Source organism: Ischnura elegans, chromosome 1 (genome assembly GCF_921293095.1).
Source record: "Ischnura elegans chromosome 1, ioIscEleg1.1, whole genome shotgun sequence".
Lineage (NCBI taxonomy): Eukaryota > Metazoa > Arthropoda > Insecta > Odonata > Coenagrionidae > Ischnura > Ischnura elegans.
Window position 1 is genome coordinate 104,664,009 of NC_060246.1, and position 23,769 is coordinate 104,687,777.

The 23,769-nt window shown below is 42.5% G+C and overlaps 1 protein-coding gene across 5 annotated transcripts in view; it reads right to left on the minus strand.

Annotated features, from left to right (window-relative positions):
• The window catches only part of LOC124167603 (RNA-binding protein Musashi homolog Rbp6), a 716,673-nt gene that overhangs the window by 80,742 nt on the left and 612,162 nt on the right, over positions 1-23,769 (minus strand). For all 5 annotated transcript variants that reach the window (XR_006866742.1, XR_006866741.1, XR_006866740.1 and 2 more), the window contains one exon: positions 2,936-3,018. Coding sequence is in view for 1 of the 5 variants with exons in the window: in XM_046545586.1 (XP_046401542.1) it covers positions 2,936-3,018 (83 nt within the window). In the remaining 4 variants the exon portion in view is untranslated. The remainder of the gene's footprint in view (positions 1-2,935; positions 3,019-23,769) is intronic.

Genomic DNA, 23,769 nt, shown 5'->3' on the forward strand with positions numbered 1-23,769 from the left:
TTTATGGTTCGCGGGAAAAACGTGATGATCGCACATGAAGGGTAAAGAGGGCCACTTCCTTTCCCGCGTCCACCTCGCACTTGGAAGATTTTATTTTGCGGGAGTCTGAAAGCTTAAACCGGACATTGAACCCAGGACCCTGCCATCTGCAAGTCAAGTACTACACTCACCAGACAACCACGTTCCTCGTAGTGCGTACAAAATATCTATTTACGTCAAAGTCATTGTACGGAATACTTAGGTATCAAAAGATTAGTGCTCTACTGTTCCAGGTAGGTTTCCTGAGTATTTAGAGCAGTTCGGGCATACCGACTCTGCTGTTTAAATATTTCAAAAGAGAAAGTGAGATGTTCAATTATACGTGCGGAAAATAGACGCTATACATGAATAACAGCATTTTTTTATTTTCTCGAGTCAATTCACGCGTTCAGGCTAGGGGCAAGAGTTTATTATAATGAGTGGGAATTTTGGCTAACCCTGGTCGAGGATTCTAGTTTCCGTAAACAAGGGATATGCATACTGTCCCCTAAATTTTACGACGTTGCGCGGTAGACAGTTTAGGAACCGAAAATCTATTTTCTAAAAAGCCGTTCTGATGGGTGGATAGAGAACACCAGCTCGCTCGTAATGCACGATCACGAATATTACTTCTTCTTCCATCCAGAATTAGGCTACTATACGTCTATTATACTACGAATATTACAATAGCCTATAATTATAGATCCACAAGAAGTGCTATTACCCTCCGCGTATTTGAATAGGTTTACCAAATTCTTCTTCACTTGCGTAGCTGACGGCAAAACGGTTCAGTGGATAAATAAGCTACAATATGAGGAAATAAGCTGTATAAATTTAGATTTTTGATGCCATAATGATTCGAATCCATCAATTTTAATGTGAAAACGTTTAAGAACATTCCCTTAAATAAATTGAGGAAGTCAGGAAACACGGGCGTTATAGGAAACCTGCATCCTTAGCTTGTGTCTTCCCTTGACAACTTATATCCTTAAAAACCCTCTTCCACACGTCTTTTGAGGAGGCTTGTGGGATAGCTCGTAGATGTAGACAATAACTGAATGGTTGGAGGAGTTTTGCAGGGACTTCCGGACCACGAAGGGGAACACCAGATTGCTCTAAACCAGAACCGGAGTACATAGAAGAGAAACGAGAGGGAGGGCGATGGTTGGCCGGGGAGCGGGCACTAAACGGAGGAAGGAGAAGTTGAGCAAAATTTCGGGCGAACAGAGGAAATACCGAAGTGACAGCGACGGTTTCGGCGGCCCCTCCCCATAAATAACCCCTTCCGCATTCTTTGACAATCTTCGCGGAACTTCCCACTCATATGATTAATCCCTTTCCCGTGTGGTGTGAGATGGTGGGGCAGGGGTACGTTCTTTTCAACTTCCACGTGGAAAAATGGAAAAAAGAGAGTGAAAAGAGTAGGTAGGGGGGTTGGGGCGAGGGGATAGCAGATGGGGGAAGGGCCGGGGGGGTTGGGGGGGAAGAAAGAAACGTAAAGACAGTGGAAAAAATCGAAGAGGGGTCGAAGTGGAATAAAGAATGTGAGAAAGAGGCGGTAAACGTAGTACGGAGAGGGCGGGGTGAGAGGGGAAATGGGTGGGGAGAGAGAGGAGGGGTGGTGGAGGAAACCTTAGCGTGGGAGAGACATCTGGCGCCGTGGCTTGGAACCTCCTCTCTCTCTCTCTTCCTGTCCCCCTCACTCAGCCTCCAAACTCTCTCGCCCCACTGTTTTAAACTTTCAAATCCACTCTCCAAGTCCTCCGCCCCATCCCGCCCTCCCCGACCCAAATCCCCGAGCCACTACACGCACTATCCCTTTCCATTCCTGCACACTCCACAACCCCAAGTATGTTTGCGCCATGCCTTCCTCTCTCGAATGATATGACATCATCCTGGTACGCTTTTAAAATATTATTCCATTGAATATAATTTTTTCAACAACAACTTAGTGAGACCTCGACAAATCAAAAAGCCACGGACGATGGGGCAAACAAATTTTAAAAAGTTATAACCATGAATAGAAATTATGAATGGCATTTTGTCATTTCAAGGTATGTAGCATTTTTATTTAACTTATACAAGTTTTGGGAATTATAATTTATGCATTTAGAAGTTGTGCTGAACTAACTTTAAAATAAATTTAAACTAGCTGAAAATTTTCTGGCAAAAATAAAAGGATTATGCGGTGATGTTATTCTTTGAACTCTGCTAGTCCTCATAGATATTCACCATAGTAGTTATCACTTGAGGAAGATAGTTGGCGAACGATTACGGTTCAATGATTAGTCTTTCGCTAAAACGAGGTTTAACGTTCACAATACAGCCTTATATATACCCGGTTATAGTTTTCCAATTGAGAAAGTTCAAATAACATATTTTCAATTGGAAAAATAAAAAAAATACAAGTACAGGTGCGTAAAATTTGTGCAATGTATGATAAATACAATGCGATCAAAATTAATGACCAATCTTTCGATGCCTTTATAACAAAAAACTTATCTTCGACAGGATAACTTTTCAGTGGATTATTACAGGATAACTCTTAAGGATATGAAATATGATCGAAGTTTTTCCCGGCGAACAAGTTGAAGGAATTCTTCTCGGGTTTTCTACCGGTTGAGGCTTTCCATGGCCGATGTTTCGAGGCTCGACTCGAGCCATGGAAAGCCTCAACCGGTGGAAAACCCGAGAAGAATTCCTTTTAAGGACATATTCCGAAAAAATTTAGATTTTTTCTTAATTTTATTCAATTGAACGTCCAAATGATTGAAACTTAATGAAATTCAACTCGCAAATTTACAGTTTTAGAAACCCATTTGCAAAGCAATCTACATATATTCTAACATGACCCATTGCTAAAGCGATTCTTGAATTGGGCAAATACTTGAGTTAAACAAATAAGTGGGATACTCACCATTTTATTATTTATTTCGTGAAAGTGTATTTCACAGACTTTGTCCACCACATCTTCGCTCTGGAACGTCACAAAGCCGAATCCTGCAATGAGAGAGAGAAAGAGGGCAGATTAGATTATGTGCGAAACGATAATGATAATCGGCTAAAAAAATCGATTACTGCCGAGATAACAACACATGCAAAATTCAATGTACGCAATCCTTTCGGTCTCTTTGCACCATCAAATGATGAGGGAAACAGAGACGGGAAGATAGAATGAGCGAGGTGTGGAGAGATTGATCGGCAGAGGAGGGTTGCTTGGCAGCGGGCGGTGCTGAACTGCAATGGGGGGGAGAGATTGGACATCGGGGGCGAATGGGGAGATACGGATGGGATTTAGGCATCAGGGTGGCGAGGGCAGAGTGAATGAGTGAGGGGGGGATGGGACTGCAATGAATCAATCACGCCGGCAGAGAGCGAGTGCAATTGAAAACAAATAGAATACCTCCGATTGTTTCCACGCATGAAATCAAGCAAAAATATTTGAGCCGCGAAAGCCACTATAAAAATTGTAGATGCGCAATTTTTTTTCCGTACGCACGCGAATCAATTTGATCAAATACATTTCCGGATGAGTTCCATCCCATATCTACAGGCTGGTAAGTTGGGTTCGGATGAGAGCACTTGGAACCTTCAGTTGAAAGGACGCGAAGACTTCATGACCACACGCAGTGGGAATGAAAGTAAACTGTTTTAGCCACCAACAAGGAGTCTTGAGGGGATATGAAAGCATTCATGAGGCCTTTCAGAAATTACCTCGGTGGTTGGATGGATTGGTGAGGAGAAGGAACTGAAACAGGCTGTAACGAAACATTTAACCTTCGCAGTTTAAGTTACTCATTTTTAACTTCCTAAAAAAGGAAGTATTGAACAATTTATGACGCCGCCATGAAAATTCTATGAAATTATTTTTCCCGATTTCAATAAGCATGAGTGGTGTTTAAATTTACATTTTAATCATATAAAATCGTCCCTTCATGTCACAGTTACTATGACCAATCACATATAACCAGGCCAATTAAGTACTTATTGGTGATATCAAACGTATAATTGATTTAAAGTTCAGGTTTACAGGTAATACATACGCTCTGCGACACACATTACATTCTACGCTCAAGAGTCTGATATTATTCGTAGAATATCACGTATACCAGTTCATAATGAGAGCAAAGACCAATACTATGAAGAGTGAAGACGTTCTATTTAAGAAAAAGCCTCTTCAGTGCTTCGGAAGCTTTTTGGAAAAAACTTCACCAATCGATGACACGTGCGGGGAAATCAAAGCTTTGTCCCCAACTTCCAGGAATTACTTAAGCTCAATAAACGCCTATGCCGACATAACTTCATTCATTCACTTGCAATTCTATACCTCGCCTTTGTAAAGCTATCGTTCTTCAACTGACTACAACACTTACAAGTTCTTCCATGCGCACAACAGTCGGCCTTTATGCCAAAAATGGAGTACAGAAATCCATAACATTACCGCAGAGCATTTAGAGAAAATTCCCTCCGAAGTCCAAGTGCCATGACAGAAAGAGAATTCCTCGGCCTAGCGAAAAACTCACTTACTCTTTCTTTTTCTCAGAGAGACTAATAAAAGTAAAATGTGCGTGCTATAAAATTTTCCATGTTCTTAACGAACTATTCCATTCACAGCATCCAAAAGCCTTTTTATGAATAAAATTTATCATATATAAACACACAAATTTACTCCTAAATTTTATCAGGAGAATTGGTTTGAAATTTTTCCTGAAATGAAAAATGACCTGTGCGAGCCCGTAAGGATGTATTGACTCGCATTTTCTACACTAACGCCAACAGCAAAGCTTAATTTGAATATATGCTCACACAAATTTTGAAGTTGGAGAGCTCGCACCCTAAATCAAGAGAGACTGGTGGAAAGTAATTCCCTACAAAAGCGAACCACCAACTCATCCCCCCGCACACACAGACGAATTAAAATGAAGTCCGGCTGCTCCCTTTGCCTCAACCAACTCCGGCTTCGAATTCGCGAGGAGCAGGGCAGATTAGACTGAAATTCTTCGGCGAGGCAGAGGAGGAGCAAAAGGCAAATGCGTTTCCGGGGACACCGTAAGACGAGACGCGGCTGCTTCTGGGGATGGCGGCGGGCGGCTCACTTCTCAGAGAGAGTACGTGCCAGTTTCTCGAGGTTTGTGGACTGACGGGTCAGAGGAGGAGGAAAGGACGGAGTTTCACGGAGAGAATAGTTGCACGGGACACATGCTGAGGTGAATGTCGTACGAAGGCAAGCGAAATCTGCCAAAAAATAAACTCCTCGGTTTGATTTGCAAAATCTGGTAATGATAACATTTGCACGGAATCCATACGTAATAAAAATGGAAACTATACCCTCGGATGCATAATTTTTAAAAACATGAAATTTTTTGAAAAATCAGAAGATTAAAAATCCTGAAAAAAATCGTTTTTTTTCCTAATATTATTATTGTTATTGTTTTTGATTTGTAACTATTATAGCTATTCACTCCAGAGAAAATATTTAGTGAGATAAAAGCCACGGCGTACATTTAGAGAAACATTTCGCGGGTATGATGCGAAATCAGTCAAAAAGAAGGCCTTAGTTTGCTTGCTCCACGAAGTGCCATAATTTTCAACATGAGTTCCTTAAAAATGACTTCGGGAGCAATAAATGGCAAGCGCCGTCCGTTGAAAAATTTTGGCTGGAGTTATAAAAAAACCTTAGTGTGAAAATATTTTGTTTTCCCGCTCTTTCGTTTGTAACTTAAAAACAATTGCTGACGCAATCGATTGTAGAGAGACAAAAACATAAAAAACAATCAAAACAATATAGAAATATATGGAAGTATAAAAGTTCCTCCGGATATTCCGGAGATGTACCGGTAAAAATTAATGAGACCTTCCCTAACAGTTGGATCGAGAGGGATCACTCCTAGTCAAATGCGTGGAGTCACAAAGGAGGATGTGAAGAGATAAAAAGTGAGGAGAGATAAAAAAGTTTGGGGTCACGGTTCGGAAGTGGAAGCGGCGGTGGATGCGGCTTATGCAACTCTGTGCTGTGACCGTGCAAGGCGGAGTGGCATCCCTCCGAGGGGGATTTAGAGGGGGAGAGAGTTGATGCTCAGACCACGGCCGAGCCCATCATTCCACAGCACTCCCGACTCACAGCGACATGCACGCCGGGAAATCGGAGAGGGGTTTGGCCACCACAAAATCCGCACGGCGGGACATGGGCACCGGGGATGGCGGACGTGGAAGACGAGGGTGGGGCAAAGCGAGGGTGAAATGGGAACTGCAATCGGCTCCAACGGGACAAGGTGTAAAGGGAATCCGAAGGGAAATGTCGGTCGATTGATCGAAAATATTCCAGGATTATTCATACAATTCGGAAAATTACGAATGAATTTCATAATTCAATTTAAGTTATCATAGGTCTGAATGATAAAATAGCATCAAATGGGATAAGCATATAAAGAGACGATGGATGAAGAAGAAAAAAATAGTTTGAAATGAAAATAAGACGGCCATCATATCAAGATAATAGCGCGGATAAATGGGTCAAACAAATCACTGGATTCCTGATCCTTGATGGCGATGTCGATGAATGAACTCGATGTTTTCAGGGTCAAATTCCTTAAATATTTTCTCGTGCCAATGACGAATGATTTTCGATTATTTAAACCATACCAGTCATGAATTCCTCGATGCACAAACATATTTGGGAAAGCTTTGCGTAAGTAATACTACGTTCCCTTAGCCTCTCGCTTCTGCTCTCCTACCTACATGCGAATAACAGAAAAATATGTATTCATAGATGCTCAGAAACGAATTTATCTGGTGACTAAATCATCAAATTTTTGATTAATCAAACATAGAAAATACAGAGTGCAAATTTAAATTTTATATGAGTTATCGATCCATATTTTTAATAATTCTATGTAAGTATTATTTGATAATTCTTCCGGGGACAAATTACTTCAAGTTTTCCTCCCAAAACTTTGAAGGATAACAATTTAACTATTAAATTATTATAAAATATTTTACGCATTTGACACAAACAATTGTGAAGAAAAGGTCAAACGGCAGTAAGGGATGTTGTGGACAGATCCAAGAGATTTTCCACCTCCCTCGCACCGGCACCTCACACAGTGGACAGCCACGACCGCCCGTGGCGTGAACAGAGGACGAAGGAAGAGCGAGGATATCGAAGGGAGGGATGAGAAAGGAGGTAGAGAGAGGGAGAGAGAGAGGACACTGCTTGGACACGAAATTGCAATTCCTCGGCTTTGCCCGAGAGTTCGAGGGGGGCTCGCCCCTTCCGGCCAAAACCTCCGCACGGACTCCAGCGACCTCGCCTTGGCTCCCTCTCTCCGTCCTTCAGCGCCCCACTAAACCCTCCTTTTGCGGAGACTCTTTCTCCGCCCCGCAGAGAGGAGGAAGAGTGCGTCCGACACAAAAGTTGGGAGGAAGACGGGGAAGAAAAGAGGAACGGGACGACCCCGTCGGATTGGGAGTTGACCGCACGGGCCAGAGCCGGTCAAATAGCTTCCTCCCCTCCTAAGAACCCCTTGACCTTACTTCAAAGTCTCAACATTTTTTTCTGCCACCCTCGCCACCCTCTAAGACTCCAAGAATGGTCCCGGTGGACTTTCTTTCTCCCTCTCGGTAATAGACCAAAAGGACCGTGTGAGAGCTGGCAAGATATCGAAAAGGAACTACAGAATGACTATGGGCCTATGAAACGCTATTCTATGACTCACCTGGATAAAAAAAATAGACAAAGTACTTTATGTCCCCTTCATACACGTTGCTCGCGAAGATCGCCCTTTTGAAACGATGGTTTAAGGTGGATAAGCGAAGACATTTTCGAGGGTAGCCATAGGTTTACATTGAATTACATATTAGGGTACCTTCGAAAGCTTATTCCCGCATGTAATAAATTATCTGGTTTTCGAAATAGTCAAAGATCGTTATCAAGAGAAAGGTTATTGGCGTGGCATAAAGAGACGTCGCAACTCCTTGCGGATGGCGTTCCATTAAGAGGAGCGTATGAACGCGGTCCATGAAGTAAGCACCACAGTAAAGGTAATAAGTACATTATAAAGTAATGAAACAGAATTGAAGTCCAAGGATAGACCTGGAATAGTGGTTGAGGTAATAATTTTCTGAGTATATGCGATCTACTGTTGATCTATTTACGCGAGATGCATAGCATGATTTGAACCTGTTTTGAAATTATTGTATCTTTAGTAGAGGTAGGAGTTAGTAGAATACCAAGATTTTACCATAGGACGCTGCAATCACTCTAAAGAAATTTAAATATCATAAGGCTATGAGAGATAAAATTAGTAACCGTTGGTACCACTTGTAGTCATTGTTTGAAAGTATCTACGTAAATTTAATATTAAAGAATTTCTGAACTGACTCAATACTATCATGATGTACAGAAAGAGAAGCTAGACAAAAATGCAAAAACTTATGAATTTGAACGAATTTGGAGAGAAAAAGGAATTCTAAGTAAGCGTAGAAAACTGAAGGCTGGGGGCGATAGTGATTATGATCGCGTTCATTAACACCCAAATCAGAACTTCTGGTTTGACGCGGAGTACTAAATACTTCCCTTTATCGATAACAGAAGAGGTTTCATTCAGTTGAAGAGCCTGTTAACTCCTGAACATAGTCGGCTTATGGCGCTACACAGAGCCGGTCAAAACCTCGTGAAGACTCTTACCCCATATTCCAAGAGCACCCTGGCATACATTTTGTAAGTCGTGGAATGTAGAGGTAGCCAGCCACACACGTGGATGCTGCGGTGTTTATGGGGAAAGGTGGGGGAAATGGAAGGACGAGGGTGCTGGTAAGAGGGATGGGGCAGCAGAAAGGTTTAAGGGCGCCATTTGCGGTCCCAGTGTAGGGGATAACCGAAAAGGTGGCACTGTTTGATTGGATTGGTTTCTTCCTCTCTCTCTCCACACCCCTTCCCCAAAACCAGCCCTCAACCCTTTCCCCGGAAAAGGGGATTTTAGTGCGATGAAAAGGCCAGCTCTCTCTCTCTCTCCCTCTCTTGTGGTGCTTACCGCTGCGGGGGAGGAAGGGGAGGAGAGAAGAGAGAAGTTCGGGGATCCCTATTCATTTGTTTTCCTCAGGCGGAAATCGTTTTTGATACTTTTTCGGGGGCGCCGTGAGATGATTATGCCGCCGAGAGAAAATGGGTGAATGGCGTCCCGCGGGCCGGATCAAAAAGTTTGAACGGAAACTCGGAACGCCGCGTCTTTTTGATTTTTCCAGAATACCTGCGCGGAGTGCTCCGCGGGTCATTATATTCTTGCTTTAACATTTCGAGAACTTGGCAGCCGCGTTATTCCGAGATTAAAAGGATAATTTTTATCGACGGAGCGATTCCATCCAAAAGGGATACTTTTTTTGGGGGGGGGGGGGGGAGGGGGGAGCGCACCCACACAACGTAGTTCGCAGAGGGTTTGCGGAACTGAGACCTTTATTTTCTCTCTATGCGACGCATATAGCCTCTCTCCGTTATATCGCCAACGATCTTTGACTATTTGAAAAACCTTTTCGGAGCACCAAGAATGATATCTACCTCAGTTTTATCTGGCTACAACTGAGAAGAAAAGTTTGAGGTAGCTTCAAGTGGCGCCAACATAGACATGCTTTGTATTTGAGATGAATATAGAATGCGAAATGAATTTTAAATACATTATGAGCACTTTAATGTTAAAATCCATCATAGATAATAAAATTAATTCAGATTTGCAACTTGAAATCGATTGAATGACTGCTATCTTCATGTTCCAATAGCGATTACGATGCATAATTAGAGGAAATAACAGACGGTATCCGTGAAAATTGATGACATATTTAGACTGTTATCAAACATATGGGATAACATCTCACTAGAGATATATTTTTAAGATATACTAAACTTTGAATGAACGACTGAAGGATAGAAATTGTACGAATTGACTGCTATCATTTTATACCGTGAACTTTCGCACCGCACACAACAAGAGATACGTAATGCCTTTAAATGGGAATAAATTCTAACCAACCAGCATCAGCTTAGGACTAATTCTTAACTATTGTGTCTACATTTCCGCGGTTAAGGGGAAATAATATTTTTTAAACAAATCCTACACTTTTTTCTTTTCCCTGATTTAATACTATGGATAATACTTAAAGGAATTCTATGGAGACGACTGAAATAATTCAACCCTAACGCAGAGAAAACTCAATCACTTTTAAAAGAGTATGAATTTTATAAGAGGAGTTCTTGCCCCATACCTCGTAAAACCTCTATTAAAAATTCATCTTTCACAAAATTCCTGTGGTTTCATCGTAAAATATTCAACAGAATCGTTATCGTCGATGGCTTTACCCACCTCACTTCTTTCCTTAACGCACGGCAAATGCGGCTTCGTTTTGCTACACCGGATACTCACACCTCTAGAGCGCCTATAGCTCCTCTTTTGTTCCTACGTACGACAAGCTCATGCCATAACTTCTGCGTTGAGCGCACTCCAATCCTCATTTCTTTCTTTTTTTCCTCAGCGCCCGAGGGCCGTCTCTTGAAGGTTCCGTATGAGCTCCGCCACAAAAATAAGGTGCGGAGAAGATAAATGCGCATTTTCTGGGGCAGCTATGTAAGCATCCTGACATAAACGCATCCTTGTTACGTTTTAAATTCTTACGGTGGAAAAAATTGCTGCGGTAACCCGAACTGGTATATTTTTCCCCGAGGCTGAATCTGCACCGCGCGCCGTCGTTTTCAGTCTTTTGGGGGAAAAGATAGCCAAGAACTATGGGTCCACTTCCAATGAGAGTCACTAAATTACTTTTACGGAGTAGGGCCGCGGCTAGAAATAGGCGACCATAATCGTGAAAGCTACCAATACCTACGTTGTAGTTGGAATTGAGCATAAAAGCCATGTTTATCCAGGAGATTAAAACCAAGTCGTGCGTATTATGAATAAAAAAACACAGGAATAAAACATACGTCGGTTAACATATTGCATAATGCACGAAAGAATAAGCCTTAAGATTGACAAAAATTACATTTTTTAGGGAGATGTTGACGAGATTTGTAATATTCCTCGCAGCTGGTAATGAAAATAATTCTAGTTCGTTGAAAAAGGTTTCTTTGTTTTCAAGGCTAGAGATAATTACCATATCAAATAAAATTTTTATAACTTTTGCAGAGTCAATACCAGCAAGGAGCTGAAAGCTATTTGCAATAAATAATCATTTTATAGGGTTTTTCACTTTCACAAAAAGTTACATTAACTTCCAGCAATTAATTAATTAACCCATTGTTACTAATTCACAATATGATTTAAAAAAATGAGTTAATACATACGATAAAAGACGAAATTTATAGCAAGAATAAATATAGATGAGTATAAATCCCATTAGTTATTGGAAATCATCAAATCCTCAGGCAGAAGAACCAGCGATGAGCGTTTACATTTACTATAAGCTGCCGGGAAAAAACGACATAATAGAAAATGAATTACTACCATCTTGAATTCATCATGACAGTGTAACTTTAGGAGAGCTCTGTATTCATACTAAATAGAATGAATACTTAAATTCTTATCGGGGACATAAATCCTTGTAAAAAAGACCCAAAACATTCGGACAAGTTTGTTGATCTTTCGGTGCAGTCCTTCACGTCACTCCGGGGAGAGGTGGAGTGGGGGGGGGGGGGAAGGGGAAAGATATCAGTCGAAAGTTCAAAAAGTAACAGCAATGCAGCCGCGAAAGAAGTTTTTCGAGACATTCACACACACACACGCTGGCGGACCAGAGGAGACACAGGATAGGGGAAGAGGGAGGCGCTCTGATTGTGAGAAGAGTTACTGCGTAGGATACAGTGCCTGGCCGCCGGAGAGGGAGAAGACGACTACGGAACTATCTAAAACTAAATCATAAACCATTTAGCTTTAAAGAGAGGAATGCGAGTCCTGAGAGTAAAAAATATAAGTAAATATATATTTGTGCGGAGAGAGAGAGACGGAAATAGAGGGGGGAAGGCCCAAGAGGAAAAGTAGAATAGCGACGCAGGCAAAGAGGGCGGAAGGGAAGTTTTTGGAAGATGTCAATTGAAAACGAAGGGTGCGCCTTCGACCGGGTTTGAATGAAACTCACGAGGGATAGGAAAAGAAAAAAGGTAACCAAACACGTCAACAAAGCGATAAAGCGGTAAAAATGAGAACAGATTTTTTTGCTTCGGGAGGACACGTTTTTAATGAAGAAATGGATTCCACTTGAAGTGAACCCATTGGGTGAAGAGGAGAGGTAAAATATCAAATTTTAGACTGAAAGAAAGAGAAAAAAAGGTATCAGACTCGAGAAAGAGGGAAGCATCCGAGTCACAATAAGAATAAAGATGACACTTCCAAATTTTTGGCCTCCAAAGACATGAATTTGACACGAACTGAACCAACCATTAACCAGATAAAATATTTTAGCTCTTCTTCTCACGAGTAAAAACGCCGATAGGTGATCGCTTTTGGTAGCGAGATAGTAAAAAACACATAACCCTGAGATAACCCAGTGATATGGCGAAATAACCCCGTCCAAGGTACAATCCATAGAACTTCAATAATGATTTTAGCTGATATTCAGGATTTAATTAATTTTTCTTTCTGAAGAGATCAATGATTTTAATACAGAGTACAGGAGTAATGTAGGCCAGGTAATCTTTTCGGTAAATTCGGCGGAAGTGAGAGTTTTCCTGACGACCTGAAAGAGAAGGCATTAAAAATCAAAAATTATAAAGGAGTAGTATGGAGTAAACAGAGAATAGCGTGCTCAGTTATATTTGCAAATTACATTTACGAGTTAAGATGGTAACATTTGAATCACTTCCGAAGTAATAGTTGGAAAACGCAGTAATCGTCCGTGTGCGTGCAGCATTTGTTCATGAGGAAACCTATTAGGTATAATGGAAAACTATGTACCAATAAATCTCGAGAGAAAACTCATTTAACGTGCGCGCGGAGGTAAAATTAAAACTATTTCCGATATTTCGGAATATGATTGCCGTAAAAACTTCTGTGACGATAACTTCGCGCTTCGGACACGTAACCGATACCAATACCCCCTAGTTAACTCGAGACAGGGCCAGATAGCAGCTCGAAGGAACCGTGAAAAAAAGAGGAGAGCAAGAGAAGAAAAACCCAGAAAATCAGCGCGACCGATAGGCGTGTGTGATGGTGTGCTCCTGAGAAATAGTTAAGAAGTGCAAGGAAGTGTATCGGCCGGTGGTGGTGGAGTCGGAAGAGGCGGCAGCAGTGTGACTTGAAAGACAGCCCCCTTCAATACGTACGGTAGCGAGCACTGATTGGAGCTCCCCGAGTCAAAGAATAGGGGACAGATTGATTGGGGAACGCGAAGGGATCCACACGGTTTGAGAAAAGGCTTGAGGAGAGGGAGAGAGGAAAAAAAGAGCAGGAAAAAATATAAATCTCGCAAATAAATGAAAAAAGCGAGATAAGAGTGAGGGAGAGATATAGGAAGGACGCTCTATGAGAGAGGAGAGACCCCATTTTCGAAAAACCCCCGATTCCCGCCATTTTGGGAGGCCTCGGTGCGAGAGTGGCGCCGCATTGTGGGAGTCCGGCGAAGCGGCGTGCTCCGCGTGAAGAGCCAGCGCAGGGAGAAAGAAGAAAGGAGAATAAAACATGAAAAAAAAAGCTGAAAAAATGGGGAGGGATGAAAAAATACATAGAAGTGGGTGGGCGTTGAGAGAGGGGACGGAGTTGGAGGACTGCAGAAAAGGAGGAGGAGGGGGAGAAGGTGGTGGACTTTTGCTGAGCTAAGCCACGCGCTGTCTGCCCTTTTCCAACACCACTGAATGCTTCCCCTAACCCTTGGCCATCCTTACCAACACCACCACCACCACCAAGACCACTGCCTTACCCACCACTACCTTTCCTCCTCCTCCCACACAACATCCGTATCTCAAAATGCGAGCAAGAAGGAAGAAGACGGAGGAAGCAGAAGTGGCGGGAAGAAGCGGGAGAGAGGACCCAAGAACGACCCCTGCGGTCCTTATAACCCACTCATCTCTTCTCCCTCCCCCCCCCTCTCTCTCCACATACACTCACCCGAGAAATTATTTTTTCCTCTTTCTTTTTTTCACCCTCTTTTTTTTAACACTCCTTCTTATCCGTGTCCTCACCCTCCTCAAAAGAGTGCTCCTTTCATACTCGGAAGCAACTGCACCAGCGCCTCCGACAAAACCATTCTCGTGACCTCGAGGTGTGTCCTTCTCCTCCTTCAAACCATTCGTCCTGTCTACACGCATACACCCTCTCTCCCTCCCTCATTCGCTCCGATTCTTTCTTTTCCTGAGTCACCATGGCCATCATGGGTCATGTGTGGCATGTCATGGGTGGCCAAGATAGGTTGGGCCGAGAAATGAGGTTTCTTCGGGGTCAAATTTGGTCTGCGCGGTGAAGTAGTGACTTATATCAGGGTTTTACATCAAAAATTGAAAAAAATTACAACTTGGGGAGAATTGGAAAGAAACATCAATGTAAAAGAATTCGATGCAACTAATGAGGCCAGTTTGGTAATGACCAATGATGAAGTTAACTAAACGGATTTCAAAACTTACTTTATAGAATTATGACAAAACTTCTCCATCCACAATCCTCCTGCCTCTCATAGAACAATTCTAGTGATATCAGGTGCATTAGGTGTGTCTTTCTCCAAACCATTCGTCACATTTACGCCTACCTCCATTCCGCCGTCTCTCCAATTCTTTAGTCGCCAGCCTCGTCTCACTCCATCTCTCTACCTCCTTCGCCATGACCCTATAGCACCCTTCGTCTTTCGTGCCATTCAGCGTTTAGTTCGCTTTAAAAGACCCAGGGATTGCGGAAAGATAGGGAGAGATTCTGGCAAGGTGGTCCGGGAGGGAAGCATTGGCGGATTCGAGAATTACGGTGAAGGCAAGGACGAGAAGGTGAAGCAAAAAATAAAGACGGAAAGAATGAGGAGAATGAGTAAGATAGAGAGGCGTGGAAGTGAAGAAGTACCACCACCTCCACTACTACAGTGCTGAGGTCTGGTGAAGACTGGAGATTGAGTGAGGGAAAAGGGCTTTCGTTGCCCGCGGTCGAACACGGAGATGAACCTTTGGCCGTGGTGGATGAAGGGAAGAAGTAGGACGACTGCTTAGTGCTTAGATATGCGTTCTAGAGTTCTGGGACAGAAATTTTAGAGGAGACAGATAGATATACACAGAGTGGAATAAAAAGTGCGACGCACGGAAGGCGATTAATGGAAAAATTAACGGGCTAGAATCGAAAAATCGACACAATCCTTTTGCATTAGACACAAACCACGCATTAGAGAACATTAGACGCTGAGGGAAGATGTGTTTGAGATTATTTCGAGATTTTACTTAGGTGAATTCCAGCTTTCTTGGTAACTACGGGTTTCGTCTTCTTCAAATTCTTTCCAATGGCGGTAATGAGAGGTAAGTGAGTTTACTATATGTTGAAAGAAGGTGAATGTAATGTATGCAGAGAAAAAGGTAGCGATAACCCGTGAGGCCTTAACTAACCTTAAGAGAATTTGAATAAAGGGCCAATAGAAATCTGGACACATGGTACGCTTGTTGAATATACACAAAAACTTCTCTTAATTCACAAGAAACCTGGTTCAAGCCCGAAGGTAAAAGCAATCCACCTCATTCTTGTTATTCTTCATTGTAATAACGTGATGGCAGTAAATCATATTTCACTGTGAGAAGGAAGTGACACCACTCACCCTCATTTATACGAATTACATACGTATTCTACATTAATAATTAAGTGTGTTCCTCAAGTATCTATTGAACCGATCTCTAATTTGGAACACTTAGTGAGTGGCAGGAGTTATATCTTTATACTTTTAATTTGTGGCGCTGATTGAAAGAGTAAAATTCATTTAGAATTATACGGTCCACTTAAAAGAAAGAAGACGATGTTTAGCAACCACGTAAGTGGAAATAGAACGAAAAAGGACGTAAAAACATGCATGGGCAAAAAAACCTGATAAAAACGTCAAAATTTCAAAGATGTGAGAGATTTTTAAAACGAAAACCACATCTCGTAGACTGTATGCTAAAAGACGAGGGAAATTATCATTGAAACATTAAAAAAGAGAGGAGGTAACCGAAGAACAGGAGATGTTAGACACAAACGTCGAGACGCCTCGCGAAAAACTAAATTCCTCAGTAATATTTAAGAACCTTAAAAAAAATAACGTGCTCGATTTTATTTTACTCCGAGCTTTTCAAGGAGTCTGATGTGGCAAGCGAGAAGAGATAAGAAATATGACTACGGCGCGACGGGAAAGGAAGACAGGAGGGGAAGTTGGGGGGGGGGGGAGTGGGGGTATGCACGGAGTGACGTGCTCCAGGTGACGTAAGGGTTAAAGGCTGCTTCTCTTTTTTCCCGTTCAAGTTGATGAGGGCTCCACCGCTCTCTAACCCCACTTCCTCACGACCAAGCAAGGTGCACGGAAAGAGAGAGAAGGGCAAGAGGATGTACCCTGAATGACGAAGAGAGAGAGAGAGAGAGGGAGCGCGCACTTGTTCAAAAGCCTTATGCTGCAAACTTTTTCAATGGTCCGATGCCAGTCTTCGAACTCTTCTTGTTCGTTTCCCTCCTCCAATTTTTTTTTGCTCGTCCCACGCTCTCCCATTCCACTGTAGCTTGTCAAGCGCGTGTACTACGTGTGTGTGTGTGTGAGCTCGCTTTTTATCCTTGCCATAAATCGTCTCCTTTCCCATACAATCGGCTTAAGAAGTTACGAGGGGATGGAATGAGGGGCGGGTGAGAGGGAGGGCCGCAGGCGACTGGGAGATAGAAAGTGAGAGATGGCGGGAAATCCACAGACAAAGCGTCTCTCCCGTGCAGAGGGAGAGAGAGAGAGGATTCAGGGCTCCTTTTTAATTGTGCCGAAACGGTCAAGGAGGAGCCAATGCGAGGGAAATGTACAGCTTAAAAACTCGACAGAATGTTGCAAAACATTCAAAATCACATTTGAGGTCGTTTACGTCTGATAGTCTAGCCATTGGCGTGTTTTTCGTTAAGACCAGGCTAATTTCGACGCCGGGTTTCTCTCCATCCTTACCTACACTTTCCCCACGGCGCAAATGACCTTGATATCAAAAAACGAATCTAGGTATTAAAAAATGATATACAAGAATTGCCATGAGAAAATATTTCCCTAGACCGGGATTCGAACCACGGACCCTTGGCATTCCGTTCCGCTTTCCTTTCTCCCTTGCGTTACCATCCATTATGGACCTCGAGAGCCATTTCCCTATTACCTATTACCATGAGCCTCGGTATAATTGCCATGGGAATTAAAGAACCTGGATAGCGTAGTGGTCTGCGCAGTGGCCCGGAAAGCCAAAGATATGTGGTTCGATTCCCGGTCCAGGGGAATTTTTTATCATGGCAATTCTTGTATATTTCACCGCCGTTCACGCGTCAGGATTATAAATATTACACCTCCTTCAACGTTGTCTACGAGCTACTTTGTAATTTTTGCCCCTCGTACTACATAGGAGAATGCACCACACCCATATCCATCCGAATGAACAACCACAGACACTCCTGCAAAACCCCCCCCCTTTCATGAACCCGTCCCCATTCACACCGCCTCACACAATAGTTCCTTCGATAAATGTTTTTCCCTAACCATCATTGAAATTCTGCCAGAAAAGGCAACCATCATCGAGGGGAGAACGAGGGAAATGGCACATATTTGGGTTGAAAAGGCGTTTGAAACGCCCGGGCTAAACATTGCCCACTAATAGTCAAAGCAAACCCTACCCTCCCTTCCCCCCTCTCCCCTTCCCCTTCTTCCACCCCCACTACTTCACCAAGGAGAGCTTCTGGAGGATCGGCCTGCAGCAGTTCACCTTCAGCACTGACGATAGCGGGTCAACCCGCTGAAACGTTTGCAAGCTTCTTTGTGAGTGTCCTTTTCTATGTGTTCCTATGTTTTTTATTAGTGTTTATTTTGTCCGTTATTTATACTATCGCGTAGTGCGCTTTCCTCAAGACTTTACACATTAATATATGATATTTGGAGGAGGCGACCGACAGCTGAGGTCATTTGCGCCATGAGGGATAGGTATGGAGGGAAGGAAGGAAGGAAGGAAAATCTGGCGTCGATATTAGCCTGCTCTTCACTAAAAGCGCCTAAGAGACCACGACTTTACGCCCCATAAGGGGAAGGGAGTGTATTGCATGAAGTGCCTTCAACAAAGCATTCAAGCAGGGATCTCTGACTCTGCAAAATCTCCTGCTGGGATTCAAACTCCAGTATACTATTCCATCCATGGTGATCCAACTTTCTAGCCACAATAGCTACCCGATTTGCATCTTACTCATTCCAAATCTTCTTGCAGTCATCCAATTAAAAATACTTTAATTCAATAAAGCTATTTTTAAGGATAGCCATTAGTTAAGATTTCACGAGCTTTGAACTAAGTTTGTAGCAAGAAATTTTACTAAATAACTGCATAAAATTTAATAGAAAAATCTATATAAACATTAAATTTACTGGGACTTTTTTTAACGCTTGCATAAAACGAAATACACGAAAATAAAACACCATTATTCCTCGAATTTTTTTCAGGAAAGTAGATTTTCATTGACGAATGCCACCAAAACCTTACACTTTGGTGTCCCATGTCATACTACAAGCAATGCAAATATGATTCAAACACCCACTTGAAAAACTTTCACCAATTCATAAAATAAATATTCTCTGCATATGACGCTCGCTTTTACTCCCAGGGGGAAAAACTGGCCATTTGGTGGAGGAAAAAAAGGTTAAACAAGGGCTTGGTCCACACATCAAATATCGATGAGTGGACGATGAATCCGCATCAATCGAAGTGTGATTAAAAGCCAGAAAAAAGAACATTCTTTTTTACCATTCGCATCATTTTCGAGACTGGAATGAAAAATGGTGTGGTCATTCAAAATTGGGGAATCATTAAACGGAATCATAAGCATTACGTGTTATTTCAGCCGGTGTAGAAAAACGACTGCGTAATCATGAAAAATCAGGATTCTACACGCCACGGTTTATACCAGAAACAAGAAATATAAAAAAATATGAAATATGGAGTTGATGCTGTGCAGAGTAACCTTTATGTTTGTAATAAACCAATATAGTTAAATTTTCAACGCAATTTCACCGTATAATGATGTGAAATAGAGAAATATATTCGATGGGTTCAAAGAAAAAACTTGATGCTGATAAATACATCGTGGTATCGTTAATAAGCAGACTCTTCACTTATTCACTCTTCAGATTATTTAATTTAGACGTGAGCATAAATAATCACTACCACTGCCACTGCCATCATCTTCAGGGTGAAGACGATGGCAGCCTTAGCCTTCATTCACCCTGAAGACGATGGCAGACTTATCCTCCGAAACGTCGGTGCTGAAAAAACCTTGGACCCAGCTGGAAACCCGAGAACTCTTCCTCCAGTCTATTCGCCGGGAAAACCTTAGATCCATCGCATAAACCACAACCCAGGTAGTTAACATTTCACATGAGAAATCGAGGATGGCACCCTGACAACACGCACCTTATCTCAGATTACTTCCTGCCCATATCAGGGAAGTTGTTACGCGACTCTAGCGTTGTTTTCTGCCAATCAATCAACCTAGAACTACCGGGGACACTCGTACTTGGAATATTTAAGCGCAGTCAGATAGGGAGGGAGGCTTTAGCGGGTGCGGGTGGGGGAAGACCGTGGAGGATTAATGGGGAATGGCCGCGGAAGTGAGTTTCAGAAGCGGTCATTAAGGGAATATCGATTAACTAATTAGCCAATCAATCATCGACAATAACGGTGTGACGGTTGCGCAGACATGGGATTGCTTTCAACGTCCCTTGCATGATCGCCCATTAGTCATCTGCAGAAAGACCTCCATCGCCAGAGAGAGAATAGAAATGGAATACGGGGACGAGTATGTGGGGGTTCATGGGATAGCGAGGAGGGGGGGGGGGGTAAAAAGCATCCGAAGCCAATATTTTCCAGGACCTTTAACCAGATCGTCGTTGTAATTAGTTGCTTATCGCGTTCAACCAACAACGGGCTTATTAATTCATCATAGTCTGAGCTCATTCATGGCTCAATTCACGTATTCGAGATGAGCGAAATTAATTTCAGGACAAGTGGCTCAGCGGGAAAATATCTGCGAGGTAGCATTCGATAGGGGATCACGATTACGACGGTCACATATGCGCCCAAATAAGCTGATATAGCAAGTCAATCTTGTTATACAATTTATTTTTAAAATGTAACCATGTGTATTTTCACTTAGAGAATAGTTCAACAATTAAAAGCTACTATTTCTTTAGTTTTGTTAGTAATTTGGTAGTAACTCTTCCTAATGGCTTAATAAAAACAATATTACTAATTAAAATAGAGCTTGTGTCCAACATTATAGCATTAGTTTATTTACAGCAGATTACTAATCACTTTTCTGGCAAATGTTTTAGGATAATTTGTTTTTTTTGTGGAAGAAGTGATATTAAATCAAGTAAAATTTTCGTATTTTATTGCTTAAAACCTAATAAAATTTGCATTACAAACTCAAAGAAGTGCCTTAACTGTTAATAAAAATGGAAAAGTGCGAACATATCACAAGTGCGTCAATTTCCCTCCATACGGAAGGAAAAGACTCGTCAACGAATATATATGCAAACGATTGATATCCATCCCTTTCCATAACTATTTAAAAAAAGGAAGATCTGTAAACATTTGGCAAGCTCATTTCACCCCTTACTATAAAATTGCGCACTTCCCTTCTTGAACACTCTCGCAGACCTTACCCAGGGAGAGAGACAAGAGGACTCTAAAATAAAGTTATCCCCTCGTCTAATGAGGGCGTGAGGAAGATCCGGGAGACACTGCATTTTTCCGCCCAACCCCTTCCTTCCTCCTCCGCCTTTCCCTCGTATCCCGTACAATTTCCATTCCCGGTGCAAAAGCCATATTGGACATATGACGGCATCGCCGCGCACACCCGGAGAAACACACTGCTGTCTCCCGCCCTTGACTTCGCCGAAAAGCCCAGCTATCAAACGGATTCCTGGAGACCGAATTGGGATGTAGATTATTCCTCGGCGCTATCACTCCACAGCAGCTTTTACGGAGCTCCGATGGCTCTCCACCACACGCCAAACCCCCTTTCCCTCCCACTACCCTTTCAGGGTATCCACCAGTCCAATACCACCACCATCCCCGCCCAAGACCAGCGAGAAAACCCCACCATGGTCCCTCATAGCCTCAGTCAAACCCTTACCTACCACCTCCACCTCCTATTACGAACAAAGACGAGGGGAGGTCTGGGGTCATGGGGGTGATTCTGAGAAGCGGGGAAGTGCATACCCCCTTCCCAACTCCCCCACTCTTGCCCAGCCTCCTTCACTATCCCATTCACCGCAGGCCTTCTTAAGCACCGGGACCTTTATATTTTTTACCCCTCCGTCTCTCTCTTTGGGAATAACCGTCGACTCAGCCACTCAAAGTGCAGCCCTCTCTCTCTCTCCTCTCCCCCCTCTTATGCCTTCTCTTCTTCCCTTTTTCTCTTTCCATTCTACCCTTCCGATCCCCCAAGTTCCAATACACCCATCCCTCCGACGATAATTACCATATTTTTTCCAAAGCACTGCATGAAACAAGGACTTAGTGTGCAGCTATGCACACGGGTGCAAAAGCGGGGGAAAACGGGCTCAAGGCTAGATGTTGTGACAGTAGAATACCTGATCGGCAATCGAGAGAACCGGGTTTGATTCATGGCTAATCCAATAGTGTTTTTTCCATGACGTATATCATATTATTTTCATCAATTCGATTGATTGAAGAAACATTTCTTTCCTAAATGCCAGCCAACAAGTGGAAGTATATTAATATTACAATATTATGTGGTGTTTTATGGAAGAGTAAATGCTGAAAGGAATTTAAACATTCGTTTTGCAAGTTAAAGACACTATTTCCTCTTGAAACATCGGCAACTATTTTTATTTTTTCATTGGGTACAGACTTTTGCAATCCTAAACGGACGCATATATATTTGAAATTTACCGCATACAGTCATTGAAAAATAAAAAATATGTACCATACTGTATGAGTGATGTGAATGAGCCCAGCATAAAGAAATATTATTCAGTAACGAGACAACTCAGAGGATTCCGAAATAAAAATCTACTCATAGAGAGAATGGATTCATCAGTGCACTTAATAGAAATATATTCGCGTTTACTTAAGTGTTAAAATAGAATTAACAATAAACTAATACAAGAGTCAACACTAACAAAACGAAACGAAACAAGAACAAAATAATTAATTGCTAGGCATAAATGGGGGCTCGCATGGCTAACTTAGGTAAAACAAACTCGTCTATCGGACAGAAGAGTAATCGTCCTCATTTTTTTCGCCGTATTTATTCCTTTCGCGCTTAGATAAATACCATCTTGAGGGAATCTGTCACACACACTGGCTCTCGTTGTACTGAAAACGCATAACGAAGAACCTTAGAGAAAAATTATCCTCGGGAGAAAAAAATTGATTCGCCACGCAAACGCATTTGGAATATCATACACGTTATTTTTACGGATTAGTCTGGAACGTGAATCAACCCTAAACTCGAAACGGTCTATGCAATCTTTGTGGCATGGTGGGAAGAAGATATAAGGGATTGGTCGGAGGTTGGAGACACGACCATGAGGACACGTATATGAACTGAACAGACACGCATGTGGGCAATCGCCTATAAAAAGGACTGAAAAAAAAATGCACGTGAAGGTTCTTCCACGACACTTTCCAATACGACAGGAATGCGCCACCTTCCAATTCCTTCCGAAACTCAAGTTATATCTCCCTCGACTCACTGCGAAGCAGTTACCTTCCGTTCGAAATCGGCCCACGGGTAATATCTACAGCGGCGGGCGACTCAAAGGGTGGTGAGAGGAATACGGAGAGAAAAGTGCCGGCTGGAAGTTTTTTTTTTATATTCCAAGAGGCCCATCCGAAAAGATGGCCTCGGTAGAGAGAGAGAGCGCGCGTCGGGACATCCATTTCCGATGCCTTTCATCTCGCGTTTCTGCATTAGGGCCGCCGTGAATCGCGGCACTATAAACCTGGCGCATATCCAATAAATGGCTCGCATGCCGTTTTAGTGAAGGAGGGGAGCACCCGGGGTCCGTCTAATCTAATTGTAAGTCGGTCGCTGGAATGCAAATGGCGAGGAAATCCATGATTAATAGGCATCAAAGGGCGTGGGGTTCCGCTTTGTTGTGCCCGCTCAACTTGGCCATATCCGCAACGCAGCTACTTCAGCCCACCACCACAGCCGTGGCCAAATAACGTCGGCTTTTCGCTATCTCTCTTTCCTGCGGGAAAGCAAATTGCTTCCGAGAAGTATTCAGGTGCATGAATGGAAAGAATCGAAGTGATACTTTGTGAAAGCTCAGGGTAGTCTCAAGGTCCCTCATGACTTTTTCAGTATTCAAAGTTTTGCATTATAAAGTAAACCATATTATTTTACTCCCAAGTCCCAAGGAATTGAGTAAGGCTGAATAGTTTACTTTTCGAGAAAAATGATCGTATTTCACTGTCATGAAGTTCCATTTTTATATCAGAATTTTCTCAGAAAACTCAGCGAAGCTGATATCAAACCAAAGGAAAACTATTTCTTATGTTTGAAACATAAATGCTATACGGATCGTACTGTTTAGGTT